The sequence below is a fragment of the Archocentrus centrarchus genome, chromosome 7 (assembly GCF_007364275.1).
Source record: "Archocentrus centrarchus isolate MPI-CPG fArcCen1 chromosome 7, fArcCen1, whole genome shotgun sequence".
NCBI classification, from domain to species: domain Eukaryota; kingdom Metazoa; phylum Chordata; class Actinopteri; order Cichliformes; family Cichlidae; genus Archocentrus; species Archocentrus centrarchus.
The window spans coordinates 12,744,109-12,760,286 of NC_044352.1; the positions used below are offsets into that span (position 1 = coordinate 12,744,109).

The 16,178-nt window shown below is 39.3% G+C and overlaps 1 protein-coding gene across 2 annotated transcripts; it reads right to left on the bottom strand.

Moving 5' to 3' along the window:
• Positions 1-9,085: 9,085 nt before the first annotated feature.
• Positions 9,086-15,253, bottom strand: ogfr (opioid growth factor receptor). 2 transcript variants are annotated; one of them, XM_030734720.1, is made up of 7 exons: positions 14,963-15,253; positions 14,397-14,462; positions 14,221-14,302; positions 14,043-14,121; positions 11,715-11,781; positions 10,448-10,596; positions 9,086-10,364 (listed from the first exon to the last, which is right to left on the bottom strand). In XM_030734720.1, the coding sequence occupies exons 1-7, from the start codon at positions 15,086-15,088 to the stop codon at positions 9,257-9,259; spliced, it is 1,677 nt and encodes a 558-aa protein (XP_030590580.1). In that variant the 5' UTR covers positions 15,089-15,253; the 3' UTR covers positions 9,086-9,256. The 2 variants fall into 2 exon arrangements, with proteins under 2 accessions (XP_030590580.1, XP_030590582.1); XM_030734722.1 differs by having other exon boundaries at positions 15,139-15,226.
• Between the last annotated feature and the right edge of the window lie 925 nt (positions 15,254-16,178).

Below are 16,178 nucleotides of genomic sequence, written 5' to 3' on the forward strand. Positions count from 1 at the left end.
TCTTTGCTTTGCTATTGAACTCTGCGGACGCTCAGCGTCCACACTGTTTAAAGCACTGTGAAGCTGCGGGAATGAGTGAGAGGAAAGCCGTGTCGTTACCAGTGATAAGAAGCTGATTCTGAACAAAAGTTGAGTGCGTTGTAGCGCATATTTAGTCAATGACATGTACGCACAACAGTATATGTTTGATCACTTATTTTTTGACATTTTAGGGGAAGCTGAGCTTCCCTTGCAGTCTTAGAGCAATCGCCTCTGGTCAAATGTCTTCCAGGGGCCAGAGCAGGCGACATTCATGGAAATTTGAAACTGCTGGCTAAGGCTAATCGTAGATTTGGTAAGATCGTTATTCACGTCGGCAGTAATGACACCCGGTTACGCCAATCGGAGGTCACTAAAATTAATATTGACTCGGTGTGTAACTTTGCAAAAACAATGTCGGACTCTGTAGTTTTCTCTGGGGCCCTCCCCAATCAGACCAGGAGCGACATGTTTAGCCGCATGTTCTTGAATCGCTGGCTGTCTGAGTGGTGTCCAAAAAATGACGTGGGCTTCATAGATAATTGGCAAAGTTTCTGGGGAAAACCTGGTCTTGTTAGGAGAGACGGCATCCATCCCACTTTGGATGGAGCAGCTCTCATTTCTAGAAATCTGGCCAAATTTATTAACCCTCCTAAAACCTGACTACCCAGGGTTGAGACCAGGAAGCAGAGTTGCAGTCTTAGACGCCTCTCTGCAGCTTCTCTCCTCCTGCCATCCCCCCAAAACCCCATCCCCATAGAGTCGGTGCCTGCTCCCAGACCACCAAAAACCAAAGCTAAAATCAGCAAAAAGCTATTTAAGCATAAAAATTCAAAAACAATAAATAATACAGCTTCATCAACTGCACCAAAAAATAAAACAAATGTGGATTGTTAAACATTAGGTCTCTCTCTTCCAGGTCCCTATTAGTAAATGATTTAATAATTGATCAACGTATTGATTTATTCTGCCTTACAGAAACCTGGTTACAGCAGGATGAATATGTTAGTTTAAATGAATCAACACCCCCGAGTCACAGTAACTGTCAGAATGCTCGAAGCACAGGTCGAGGAGGAGGATTAGCTGCAATCTTCAATTCCAGCTTATTAATTAATCAAAGACCCAGACAAAGTTTTCATTCTTTTGAAAGCCTGACTCTTAGTCTTGTCCATCCTAATTGGGAAAATCAAAAACCTGTTTTATTTGTTATTATCTATCGTCCACCTGGTCCCTACTCAGAGTTTCTGTCTGATTTCTCAGACTTTTTATCTGATTTAGTGCTCGGTTCAGATAAAATAATTATAGTGGGTGATTTTAACATCCATTTAGATGCTGAGAATGACAGCCTCAACACTGCATTTAATCTATTGTTAGATTCAATTGGCTTCTCTCAAAATGTAAAGGAGCCCACCCACCACTTTAATCATACTCTGGATCTTGTCCTGACATATGGCATAGAAACTGAAGACTTAACAGTATTCCCTGAAAGCCCCCTCCTGTCTGATCATTTCTTAGTAACATTTACATTTTCTTTAATGGATTACACAGCAGTGGGGAATAAGTTTTATTACAGTAGAAGTCTTTGTGAAAGTGCTGTAACTAAGTTTAAGGATCTAATTCCTTCATTGTTATGCTCTTCAGTGCCATGTGCCAACACAGTGCAGAGCAGCTACCTAAACTCTGCTCCCAGTGAGGTTGATTATCTCGTCAATAGTTTTACATCCTCACTGCGTATAACTTTGGATACTGTGGCTCCTCTGAAAAGGAAAGCTTCAAATCAGAAGTGCCTGACTCCGTGGTATAATTCACAAACGCACAGCTTAAAGCAGATAACCCGTAAGCTGGAGAGGGAATGGCGTCTCACTAAATTAGAAGATGCTCATTTAGCCTGGAAAAAGAGTTTGTTGCTCTATAAAAAAGCCCTCCGTAAAGCTAGGACATCTTACTACTCATCATTAATTGAAGAAAATAAGAACAACTCCAGGTTTCTTTTCAGCACTGTAGCCAGGCTGACAAAGAGTCAGAGCTCTGTACAGCCGAGTATTCCTTTCACATTAACTAGTAGTGACTTCATGGATTTCTTTACAAATAAAATTTTAGACATTAGAGAAAAAATTATTCATAACCATCTCAAAGATTATTCTTCATGTTCGGCTGCTTTCAGCACTGCTGGTATTTGTTTAGTCTCTTTCGCTCCAGTTGAGCTTTCAGAGTTAACTTCAATAGTTACTTCCTCCAAACCAGCAACATGTTTATTAGATCCCATTCCTACTAGACTGTTCAAAGAAGTCTTTCCAATTATTGATGCTTCAATCTTAAAAATGATCAATCAGTCTTTATTAGTTGGCTATGTACCACAGACCTTCAAGGTGGCTGTAATTAAACCTCTACTTAAAAAGCCATCACTTGACCCAGCTGTCTTAGCTAATTATAGGCCAATCTCCAACCTTCCTTTTCTCTCAAAGATTCTTGAAAGAGTAGTTGTAAAACAGCTAACTGATCATCTGCAGAGGAACGGTTTATTTGAAGAGTTTCAGTCAGGTTTCAGAATTCATCACAGTACAGAAACAGCATTAGTGAAGGTTACAAATGATCTTCTTAGAGCCTCTGACAGTGGACTCATCTCTGTTCTTGTCCTGTTGGACCTCAGTGCAGCTTTTGATACTGTTGACCATAACATTTTATTACAGAGATTAGAGCTTGCTATAGGTATTAAAGGTACTGCACTGCAGTGGTTTGAATCATATTTATCTCATAGACTCCAATTTGTTCATGTAAATGGGGAGTCTTCTTCACACACTAAGGTTAGAAGAAGAAGAAGAAGAAGAAGAAGAAACAGCCTTTATTGTCCCACAGAGGGGAAATTTGGGTGTAACAGCAGCCGCAGTTATTATAAATATAAATAAAGATATAATAATTCACACTATTAAGAAAAGAATATATATAAAATCAACAAACAATATTAACCTTAATACTACTACTAATAATAACACTATATACAATGTGCATGATGTGCCGGACTATTTACAGTATATTATTATTATTATTATTATATATTATCCTACATTGTGTAGGCTATTGTGGTTTTTGTTGGGAGCAGTGATGGTTATAAAGTCTTACAGCTGCTGGGAGGAAGGATCTGCGGTAACGCTCCTTTGTGCATTTAGGATGCAGCAGTCTGTCACTGAAGGAGCTCTCCAGCTCAGCAACAGTTTCATGCATGGGATGGGAGACCTTGTCCATCAGTGATGTTATTTTGGTCAGAGTCCTTCTGTCTCCCACCACCTGCACTTAATTATGGAGTTCCACAGGGTTCTGTGCTAGGACCAATTTCCTGCTTCAAAATTCAGATAAAACTGAAATTCTTGTTCTCGGCCCCACAAATCTTAGAAACATGGTGTCTAACCAGATACTTACTCTGGATGGCATTACTTTGGCCTCCAGTAACACTGTGAGAAATCTTGGAGTCATTTTTGACCAGGATATGTCCTTCAATGCACATATTAAACAAATATGTAGGACCGCTTTTTTGCATTTGCGCAATATTTCTAAAATTAGAAACATCCTTTCTCAGAGTGATGCTGAAAAGCTAATTCATGCATTTATTACTTCTAGGGTGGACTATTGTAATTCATTATTATCAGGCTGTCCTAAAAGCTCCCTGAAAAGCCTTCAGCTGATCCAAAATGCTGCAGCTAGAGTACTGACAGGGACTAGAAAGAGAGAGCATATTTCTCCCATATTGGCTTCTCTTCATTGGCTCCCTGTTAAATCTAGAATAGAATTTAAAATTCTTCTCCTCACATACAAGGTCTTGAATAATCAGGCACCATCTTATTTCAAAGACCTCATAGTACCATATCACCCCAATAGAGCACTTCGCTCTCAGACTGCTGGCTTACTTGTGGTTCCTAGGATACTTAAGAGTAGAATGGGAGGCAGAGCCTTCAGCTTTCAGGCGCCTCTTCTGTGGAACCAGCTTCCAGCTTGGATTCGGGAGACAGACACCCTCTCTATTTTTAAGATTAGGCTTAAAACTTTCCTTTATGATAAAGCTTATAGTTAGGGCTGGATCAGGTGACCCTGAACCATCCCTTAGTTATGCTGCTATAGGCCTAGTCTGCTGGGGGGTTCACATAATGCACTGTTTCTTCTCATTCACCTTATTTACTTTGTTTATACTCCACTCTGCATTTAATCATTAATTGATATTAATCTCTGGCTCTCTTCCACAGCATGTCTTTCTCTCCCCTCAGCCCAACCGGTCGCGGCAGATGACTGCCCCTCCCTGAGCCTGGTTCTGCTGGAGGTTTCTTCCTGTTAAAAGGGAGTTTTTCCTTTCCACTGTTGCCAAGTGCTTGCTCATAGGGGGTCGTTTTTGACTGTTGGGTTTTCTCTGTATTATTGTAGGGTCTTTACCCACAATACAAAGCGCCTTGAGGCGACAGTTTGTTGTGATTTGGCGCTATATAAATAAAATTGAATTGAATTGAATTGAACTGCTAAAATTTTAGAAATGGTTATTGCAAAGCAGCTTGCAGGTGCTCTAGACAAATCATTCTTGATAATTTTCAGTCTGGCTTTCATAGAGCTCATTCCACTGAAACAGCTTTCCTCTCTGATGACATTTTGATGTTAGTGATGCAGGAGAATGTTCTTTTTTGCTGATGTTGAACTTGACCTCTTGACCATCACCATTATGCTCGATAGGTTGAAATACTGGATGGGTGTATCAGAGTCTGCTTAAGAGTGGTTCTCTTCATATTTGTCTGAATGATTGTTTTCTGTGGCTGCTTCTAAGTTCAGGTCTTCTGTCTATGGTGTGCCACAAGGTTCTGTTTTGGGGCCTTTACCGTTTCTGTTGTATTTGCTCCCTCTTCAGCACATTTTGACCACTGAGGACATTTCTTACCAATGCTATGCAGTTGACATTCTGTTACATAACTCTTTTAAGCCCCAAGGTGTTTCTAAACTATAGATGTTGCATGGATGTCTCTATTAAAGTTAGATGTGCCTAATGCAATGGAATCTCTAGGTCTCCTTGCCATTTTTACTAAATCTTCTATCAGGAACCTTGGGGTAACTTTTGACAGCTTTCACTGTGGATGCTCATGTTAAATCTCTGGTGTGCTCTTGCTTTTATCACTTCAGAAATATTGCAAAGTTGAGCTCCATTGTGTCATGCTTTGAATTGGAAATTGTTATTCATGCCTTTATTTCATCACATCTGGATTACTGCAATTCATTGTTCACTTGTCTTAAAGCATCCTTGGAACGTCTACAGGTTTTGCCAGAGAAGCCGTCTACATACGCAGAAACTTACATCATCTACTTACATTCAGAGTTCAGCCATAAACTCATAGATTTGGAACAGAAATTTGGAACTTCCTCCACACATTGATATAGTTGCTGCAGGACAGCGATTTAATACAGAATGATGTTGGGCCTTGCTTTTATATAGAAATGTAACCATAATACAACCAGTTGAGTGAAATCCCCTATTGCACGCTGGTGGAGTGACTCCATTGATTACAATGTGTTACCAATCTGTCTGCATTTAAGAATGAGATAGCAATTATTTGCAAACCTTTGGCAGTCTGAGTCAGATTGCAGTTAGTTGGAGACAGGTTGCCCCCAGCATACAACCTGTGCAGATTTAAAGTAGTTGCCACAATGTGTAATCAGTTGCCAATTGCAAAAAAAAAAAAAAAAAAAAATCTGTGGGCAACCACCAATCTTTCCTAGTCACAAGGAGGCTACTGTCCTATTTTTATTCCAGTGTGGCCGAGCGTTTGCAAGGATTCAACACAAACTCAACCATATGAGCCATTCACATAAACCACTTGTTGTAGCATTGTAGTTTATTGTAGTTTAATAAATGTCCCAAGCTATGGACATTTTGTTCTATAAAATATCAGAAATTGCACAGAAAAATTAACAATGCACAGCCCATTTTAATTTTGTCTAATTGTTGTTAAAAGACACAAATTCTCAGAATTTAGCTGCTTGAACTTGTAACTATTTGATATTTAATTGTACAAATCCTTAGGTTTTCGAGATGCTTCAGCCCTACCTCAGTTAGAGCACATCATCACACTGTGGGATTAACATTTTGCAGCTTGATCATAACAATGTAGTAGCTCCCTGAATCATAATTGTCAAGATTTAACAGGTTATTGTAAAATGACAAATGTGACATCGAGCACAAACAGTGAATACTGATTAGGTGAAAACTGTATGCAAGCTTTGCTAAAACCAGTCCTGTAAGAGTAGTGACTGTTGTGAATTGTGGACAGCTGGCTGGCCAGAGGCCATGCCATGGCACAAGCTCATCGGTCCTTTGGCTGGATAAACTAAAAGAAACATAAATCATCAACCATTAACACAGACAAAACTTCTGTGATTCACAATCTAAATGTAAAATTTCCACTGAGGTCTATAAAGAGCTTTGTTTGTAATGTTCAAAAGAGGGGATGAGTATATGTAGAGACTGAGACAATGCAATAGACACAATGCTGAAACACTAGCACTGTATATTTCTGGCTCTCCCTCACACCCTTGACTCCACACTGCCCCTGAGGCCTGAACAAGTTGTTTTGCATCAGTATTTCTTTTCTTCTCACTGCTGTGAATCACCTCTTTTCACTGTCTCAAGTCTTTATGTTGTGTGTGTGTGTGTGTGTGTGTGTGTGTGGGGGGGGGGGGGGGGGGGGGGGGGGGGGTACTGATATTTAGACTACACTGAAAAAGCAAGTAAGAGTCTCAGAAATGGGAGCAAATGCTGTGTCACTGCAATTGTGAATTGCAATTTAACAGTCTGGACTCAAAATCTTTGTTAAACACAAATGCAGTTCATAAAAGATCAGAAAATAGTACAGCTTTATTCTGCTTCATTAACAGCCAGGTATTTAGGTTTTTTTTTTGGGGGGGGGGGTTGGGGGTAATATATATAAAGTTAATTAAGTTATTACCATTTCATTAGGCAAATACAGTAACTTGAACAATTAACAGTGAAAATTAAGTGCAAATATAAAAAAATGCATCAATATAATCAACCTGGCTCATAATTTTTCACTGACTGCACCCATTTCAAATTAACATACAGTAGACTTTAAATTATATCCAAAGCTTTATCAATTCTGCCACAAAGAATTACACAGTGTACAATCAAGCAGTCTTATCACATTTTTGGCAAGGCTTTCAGTTGTTCAAAGGTCTACTTCCTAAATCTGTATGGAGACATACAGACTGTGCAACACTACTGAAATATAACTTGAATGATATTGAGTCTTAATTCCATTTCAACAGCAGGATCCAGCAGAAACACAAACCAGTACAGAATGTTTTACTCACACACACAAAAAAAGGCTCAAAGAGGGGAAAAAAAAAGCTCTTCCAAGTAAGTATTTCTCAGTGCAAAAAATGTCAAAAGTCAAAGTATCAAGGTGTTAAAAACACTGAAAACTTCATTTCATTGATATACAGTAATAATAGTGCTTTATGAATTCTGTAGAATTAATAAGTATCTGTTGCTGACAGTCTTAGTCATAGTGACTTTAAAGAATAAGACAAGCCATATTCTATATTTTTACTGTTGACAAATGAAAAGACCAAAACAAGCAATGGATTTATCCAACTCACATACTGCAGTTGAGCTCTAGGTACCATAGGCCTCCACTGTAGTCCAAGAACTACTGAAAATACATCAATGAGCCACACAGTCACAATCCCCCCATGCACTGTCCTGGCACTGTAAAAAATATACAGTATATTACTGTTTGAATGTTACATTTACTTCTCAGCTGTAAAAACCAAGCCTTTTTCAAAAATGAAGCAGGTCCCTGACCTGGTTTTAAAGATTCCCATATTCTCTAGATCTGAATTTATTTGGAGCTCTCTGCCACAGATGACATGGTGAAATTACTGACAGTCTAAGGCCTCAGTCACACAAGCCTAGATGGTGATCGGCAACCTCTGGTCTCTAGGGAAACGTGTATTCCCTGACTGGTTGGTGAGCAGTTGATGGCTGTCACAAAGAGGGTGCTGCACCAAAAACCTCAAATTGCTCACAGTTTTCATGAAAGACACTGACTTGCAACACAAACCGGAACGTTTGTGTTGCAAGTTGTGCCTTTACTGCTAAACTAGCAAGATGCAACTATCACTTTGAAGGTAATGGTTTCCATTTCCAATTTGCACCACAAGCCAGCATCTTCCATGCAAGCTACGGGTGGCTGAGGGAACCTGCTAGTGACCAAAGCAATAGCAGATACATTTTCGGTGCAGCACTGTGTACCTCTTTGCAACCAATTTCTCTGAGCAATAGCAAGCAACCTCCTGCAACCACTCATTAACTTGGTTGGAGAATACACATTTTCCCCTAGTGACTCGTGATTACCGGGTGGCAACCAACCAGAACGCCTGTCAGGGAATACCCATTTTTCTTTTTCTGTTGCAATCACTGGCTGCCAGGCAGTCACCAATCAGTCTCTAGGCCTGTCTGCCTGGGGCCTAACTAATAAGACACTGCTGCTTTGGTCTTTTTTTGATTTGTTGAAAAGTCAGAAATATACAATGCTGTGCGCCTTATTCTTTAATATTGTCTGATGGCCATGTAGAAATAGAGTTAAATCCAGTCCCACATTTAGCAAATTAATCAATTCATACACAGATCAGCCACAACATTACAAATAACTACCTAATATTGTGCAGGTCCTCTTCATTCCACCAAACAGCTTTGCCCCAACCTCACTCAAGGCATGGACACGGTTTGGTGGTGTCTGACACAAAGAAGTTTGGGTCCTGATGGTTGAGAATTAGGTCCTTCATGGTCTGGGCTCCTTCTGGCATGTTGGATTGGGTTCTGGGGAGTTTGGTGTTGACGGAGTGAACACTACGGGTGATTTGTAATTTTCCTGAGCAGTTTTTGTGATGTGTTGGCTTCCTGTTGGGGGAAGCACTGCGGCTGGGCATGTACTTAGTCTGCAATGTTTGGGTGGGTGATGTGCTAAAATACATAAATGCCAGGACCCAAGGTTTCTCAGCAAAAACAGCAAAATTAGTGTTATTTACTTCAACCTCAAAGTGGTTTTAATGTTGTGGCTGGTAGCTGTATAGTCCTTCAAAGTTAACATCTTAACATCAAATATAGCAGAAATAAGGCCTAGAAAGTCTTTAAGCCATCCCCTGTCCCTATATTACATTTTTCCCCCATTTAATTTAATATAAATTTTGTCCATCAGTTCATTAATGAGTTCCCCCCATTTTGGTCTGAGGTCGTGGGGTTTGATTCCATATCAATATCCTCAGATTCCTTCCCATTTGTCTGTTCATCCACACCATTGTCGGTTTTCATCAGTGACCCATTTGCTGCAGACAGAGTTTCCTGCAACGTTTCTTCTGCTTCCTTTTTATGTGGCACTTGATTAAAATCAGTCCTTGGAATTTTTTCCTCCCTTTCTGAAGACAGAGAGGGTGAGTGTTTTGAAGTCTTATGAGGCGTTTGCGCTGATGGGCTCGTTTGACCAGTGGCTTTATTAGGAACAGCTTTATCCTCTATCTGCCCACTGGGTAAGCCCCCAGCCAGGCCGTTGCTTGGCAGCACCCTGTTATCTTCTTTTTTCTTCTTCGGTGGTTTTTCAGGTTCTACATCCCCATCTGTTTGCATATTTATTTCTCCATCCTGGTCCTTCAAGTTACTGGTAAATTTCTGCTCACTGTCTGCACAGGACTCGTTTTGACCTGTCACAGTGTTGTTACTGGGCGAATGATCCATTTCATTAACATCATCTGAAGAGTCATTTCCATTCCCCAAAATGTCATTATTAGACTCAGTCTCCACATTTCCATTTCCGACGGCCTCAGACTCTGGTTTTGGCTCAGAGGACACCTCAAGCAGTTTGCTTTTGTCCTTAACTGCAGTTTTATCAGTTCCTTTCTGAGCCTTTGCGACACTATCCAGTCCATCATCCTTCTGCTGTGGGGCTGCTTCTCCATCTTTGCCTTTACCACGTGAAAAGGCTTCATCCTTTCCATCTCCATTTCCAACAGCATCAGGTCTCTTCTCTGCCTTTTTGAACTGTCTTTGAATCTTTCTGGGACACCACACAAATTTATCCTTTGGCTCAAAGTGAAGATAAGCAAAGCGCACAAGCTCCTGACGTTTATGCTTGTCCAGCACAGCAAACAGAAAGTAGTCAAGCACACTCCGTTTAACACTGCTAAGAGTCTTCTTGACCAGAGTTTCCTCCAGGAAGAAGCGCACCAGAGGGGCCTGATAGTGTTCAAAGCCAAGCTCCCCCAGGCTTTTCAAGATGCGAGTGATCCGCAGGTTGTTGTGCATATTTCTGTGAAGGATAAGGCAGTGTTAACTGTAGCTACAAACCAATAACTACCTATAGGAAATTACTGACATAAGAATAATATTTACCGCTCCAGGTTTCCAAAGCGCTCCTTCCAATTTTCCGCACGTTTAACTTCACCCGTCTCTTTGTTAACCAAACGGATGCCATAGAAGCCCAACATGAGTTCATAGGACTCGACTAGCCTCCTTTTGGCATCCTCGTTCTTCTTGAAGGCCTAGTGAGTATTTATGGTGCAAAAAACAAACAAACAAAACTTTAAAGACATCTGTATGATTAAATGCAATTCGATACAAGGCTAAATAATGGGAGATGTGTGTAAAAATATACAGAGAAAATTAAGCATGTTTAATTTTATAAGCCTATGCTGGTCTGCAGTCAAAATGCTTTTGAAATAAATGTAGTTAAATTTTATTAATTTTGGGTCACTGAAATTTAACCAGTTGGCTGGCTTTAATTTTCATGATAGGAGTTCAGTTCTAAGACCAAAAGTACCCAGAGTTCTTGAAGAGATGAACCAAACTGGGGTAGGTGCAATTTCCAGACAGCCATGCTTCCTAAACCTGTTCATTGAATTTTGATGAAACAGAGCCTGAATGTACTGGAATCAGAGTTACTATAGTTTTGGATTTTGTAATTAATTTTTTTTTTCCTGTTGTTTTAAATTCATTTTTATTTCCAGCGTGGATTTGCTTGTTTCAGTTTAGTTTTGATCAGTTTCAGTGTTGGTTTTAATTAATTTTTTTTTTTTAAGTATTATTGTATGGAGGGCATATGCCAGAGGCAATATTTAGGAAGGTATTAAAATAAAAACAGCACTTTTTTAAAGCAGTTGACTCACAGTCTTATAGACATCCAAACTCTCAAACATGTCCATCAAAGTCTCATCAGGCAAGTTGGGATAATAAATTTTACCAAATTAAACTAAGGATATTTCCTCTGTATTTTTATTTAATTTTTCCAAGTTCACAAAATCTTTTTTCCCCCAAACTGTTTTTAATGTTTTAGTTAACTAAAAAATTTTTTTTCCCACATCTAGTTTTAGTTAACTATAATGGCCTGGGCTAGAATCGTATCAAGTCTGAAAAATTTCCAGTCTTTTGATGCATCTTCATTTTACTTTTGGAACTCTACGCCTCATTTCATGGTTCAGGGTTCACAGGGTTAACTTCTGTATGCACTTGATTCTGGCTTTGCACTCTTCAGATATAACTTTAAAGCATTAACCTAACTGGTCAAATAATTATTTTTTGTTGCTTTGTGTTGTGTTAGAAAGTAAAGTCATAGCTAACTAAGTGCAACTGTTTGGTAGAGTGCTTTCCATTATACACTTACCTCAATTTCCTTCTTGGTAAGTTCTGAAGCCATGTAATTAACCCCTGGTTCTCGCAGTGGAAACAGCCTTGCAAAGGCAGACGGTTCAAGAGAGAAAGAGAAAGAACAGAAAACCAATTAACTCCTAATGACACAACAGTTTAATTCAATGAAGATGATGCCAGCTGTCCCTGTGAACTGTTTATGACCTAAATATATTTTCTCAGTCCTTCATCCAGTATAAAAAAAACATGCATATGCTATAATTTCATAAACTGGTTACTTCTTAAAAACACTTTTAAACAAAACTTATCACTGTGTAAACAAACATGACAACCCTCATTGTATTACTAATTCTTTTCTGGTTATTTACAGTAACTACTGTATCAATACACCATGAAAGGGTATATGTAACAACCCCCCCCCCCCCCCCCCCATGTGTGAACACTCCACATTTATTTTGGTATGCTGGTATGCACTCTGGATGGGGAAAAGCATTTGCTGCTTCAGATCTTGTGCACACACAGAATGTAGGCTTTTCTCATTTCTCCATCTCCTCCATCTTCCTGCCTGCGATCTGGAAATCGATCTCAGTGCTCCGTGCTCAAAAATATCTCAATTCCTAAAATGTGTCAGGAGGACAGAGGAGGCGCGCTGATGTAGCTATGATCGAGGATGGACAGGTGTATCTTTTATATAAGGATTTTTACCCTCAACATATAATAGAGGTACATAGCTGGAATATACCGTACTATGCCAAAGTCTTGAGCCACCCCCCATTTCTTTATATCTTGATAGGAAATGGGAAATAGGTGCCATGATTTATTGAAATGTGCAAATATACATGGAACAAAAACAGTAAATAAAGGAAAGTTTATACAATTCTAATAAGCTTGAAAGTCAATATTTGATATGACCACTTTTATTCTTCAACAAAGTTTTAATTCTTTTAGGCACATTGTCTTGTAATTTCTTGAAGGCCAATCTAAAGCTCTACTTTGGATGTTGGCTGCCTTTTGTTCCATTCTCTATCAAAATAATCCCACACTGCTTCAATAATGTCGAGGTGGGGGCTCTGGGGAGGCCAATCCATGACTGATAATGTTCCACTGTATGTTTTTCTATCCAGGTATGCTTTTACTGCATTAGCAGTGTCCTTGGGATAATGTCGGCAAGTGACGATACTGATACTTTCCAGATAGTATTTTATAGTGGGCCAACATCTGATGGTACTTTTCTGCATTCATCCATCTATCAGTTTTGACAAGATCTCAACACGTCAGCCTTTTCTCCCTGTTTACCATCCTTAAGAAAAGCTCTTTGACAGCCACCCTTCCACTGAGACTATTTCCGATGAGGCTTCAGTGAACAGTAGATGGATCAACTGAAAGGCCAGATGCATCTCTCAGGAACCTGTATCAGGTCTTTGCTGGATTTCTTTCCTATTTTGTAAGGATATGACTTTGATCTGCTGCTCATCTGCTTCTAGGTCCTCCACTTGTTCAGTTTCCTCAGTTTTTTTTAAATACACGCTGCACATTACGCTAAGATATGCCAGGCTTTGTGAATCACATAGTTGGTGGCAAATATATTATTTTAATGCCTGCCAAACTGTGTTTCTTTTTTTTTTGGCTTTTCCATAGATTCAATTAAAGAAATGGGAAGGGTGTTTTTTCTTTTTTGACAGGCTACAAGGATCAAAGTGCCTAAAGATACAATTCTGCAAAGTTTTCTATTATGTGTAGACAACACTAGATCATCCCTTGAATTAGGTGTTTTTTTCATGCTTAGCAAACAAACAAAAGACTCCTCTGAAAATGGTCTGGACTAAAAATAAGTGAAAAAGCAGCCAATGTCCAAAGAAAACCTTTGAAAGACCTTCAGAAAGTCTGGAGAACTATTGCAAATATAAAGAAATGGCAGGTGGCCCAAGACTTTTGCACAGTCCTTGTGGAAGGATGCTATAAACAAGCAAGCCATACAGTATTCAAGAGTAGTGTTACTTAACTACGGTCAACTGTATGATCAGCTTTGTTGTGAATTAAAAAACACAATATGACTGTTACATCTGAGATAATAAAATAAAGTTGTCTATAATAAAAGATTTATGATGCAAATGGGGCACACGTCATAAAAGAAGCCGAGAAGGAAGAATGCCTCTTCCTGTTTACAAAAAAGGGGAAGCAAAGAATGGAGGAAGTGCAAACCTTGAAATGAGTGAATGTGTGTAGGTAACAGGCACCAGACTACAAGGCCATCAAGAAGGCAAAAGTTATCTGGGATCAGTTTTATTGCTCTGAGATTGGCCATTGCTAAAGCATAAAGTTTAAAGTCTCAAATGCTACATACCACTGAATGTATGAGTGAACCCTCTCCAACCGTTTGTAGTCATTTTTCCATTCTTTAAGAAATGATTCAATGTAGATATCTGTGGCAAATGAAACCAAAAACGTCAGGTATCATCACCCCAAACACAAGCACGATTTTCACAAATACAATAAAAATATTCTAAGCATGAGCATTTTACCATCAGGAGCAGAGGGAAACTTATTGAGATAAAACTGCAAATTATTCATTTTGTCCTCCGAGCACTCCTCATCTGCAAGATTCTGTCCAAACATAAGAAGCAGAATTTAGCATCTCTCAGTCGTGATGGGCAAGATTTATTTAATTTAATAATTAAAACGCTCAGGTGTAACTTACGGGGTATCCTCTCCGGTAGTTTTGCATGTCCTTTGCTGCCCTCATGTTTCTGGGCGTGGTGTGCCACTGCAAATATTAAGTATACGATAAAAGTAACTGATCTATATCAGATGTCTCACTTAAATATAGCAGATCTAACACTGTATGAAGACTGAACTTAAAGACTACAGATCACGTGGTCATTAATAATTGTGTCACGACCTGTACTGTTCCTCATAACGTCATACAAGCTGCCATATATGGTCGAGTTCATCAAATTCCCACTGCCGCAATTAATTAAGTCTAATTGTTAATTAACTCCTCCCCACTCTAACTAAGAATTAAAGACTAATGCTAACTGAGCAGGCCTGAGTAAATATTTTCCGCGATTTTCATCTCAAAAGTAAACTAGCGGCTAGCTAGGCTAGTTAGCGAAGTCGCAGCAGTGATGTATAAAGCTAACGTTAGCTTTCCACTAAAGGCAACAGCAAACGCAGCATCGGATGCAAAAGCAACGAGCTACAAGTGAGCACACGAGGATGTTTTTGTCCTCCACGGTATGGTTGAGTAATAATAAAAGCACGTACTAAAGCCCAGCTCGACTTGTTTTTGTCTGAATTTGACCGACGAATTAGGCTCTCTCCGGCCGGGTCTTCTCCATCACTCTCTGTGTCCCAGGTCGAGTCGTAGTCACAAACACAGTCGTCCTCCATGCTTTAATAAAAAGGATATGTGACTAGCTAGAGCTAAATTAACAAGTAACCTGGTTTAGCGCTGTAACCGTTGCTGAATGAAGCTACACTTGCATGTTCAGGTTAGACGGGGACGGCCTTGACCATCCGTCTTTCAGGTATACCATCATCAGATAGCGGCACGGCTGGCGGCTGCAGTGCTAATGCTGCTTTCAGGAACTCCACTTAAAAATCAAGCATCTGACACGACTGCGTTTATTACTACTTTAATCCGACACTATTTGATATTTATTCATGTATATTTATTATTATTTTTAAAATTTTGTAGCAACTCGTGCTTAAAAGCAGGAAATCTGAACCCTGTAATAATGGGATGCTGCTTCCCATGATGTAGTCAAAAATTAAAAAAAAAAAGATTATTATTGGCTTGCCTCGGCGAGACATTTATTGCTGAGTTCCTCTCGTGCCAAGTGTTATTATATAACCCTATCTCCAATGAAGCGTTATTTTCTCATTTGGGGTTTTAATATACTTTCTCATTGACAACTCAATTTTCCGATACACCTCAAAGGGCAGCACGCTCACTGTGTTGGTTGGCGGTGTTAACCGCAAACCAGCTGAGTCAGACGGCACATCTTAAGTGCAGAAAAGCGTTGAAAAAAAAAAAGAAAAAGAAAAGAATCCCAGACCCGACTAATAAACCTTAACTGTACCTTCCTAATTGTCTCATTTAATTTGCAGATGTTTTTTTTTTTTTGTCCTTTAGTTGAATGTCTCAGATATCAGACGAAGGTCGAAAATCCAACAACTCTGCTGGAAATCCTTGTATTCAACTAATTTTTTGTTTTGTTTTGGTGACTATTTTTTGTGACAGGCATGCAAACACTGTAGAAATAATCTTATGACAACCTGGACATTAAAAACATATAAAGTGTAAAAGAACTGCAGACTAGCTGTGCATAGAGGCAATTTGAAATCTCTGACGTAGCCTACTATTAAGGAAAAACTCAGCTAATGCACATAAAGTTTTGGCATATTATAAATGTAATTGTTTAAAATTAGGACCAAATCTAACAGTTACACTACATTCTTGATTGATTTTTAATGTTAA

Bases quoted from the DNA above. Each gene is read 5' to 3' on its own strand.
- ogfr (XM_030734720.1), bottom strand. From the start codon at position 15,088: ATGGAGGACGACTGTGTTTGTGACTACGACTCGACCTGGGACACAGAG. The intron at 14,303-14,396 runs GTAAGTTACACC...ATGTTTGGACAG, and splicing joins ACTACCGGAGAGGATACCCC to AATCTTGCAGATGAGGAGTG. The intron at 11,782-14,042 runs GTATGTAGCATT...TGCCTTTGCAAG, and splicing joins GTTCACTCATACATTCAGTG to GCTGTTTCCACTGCGAGAAC.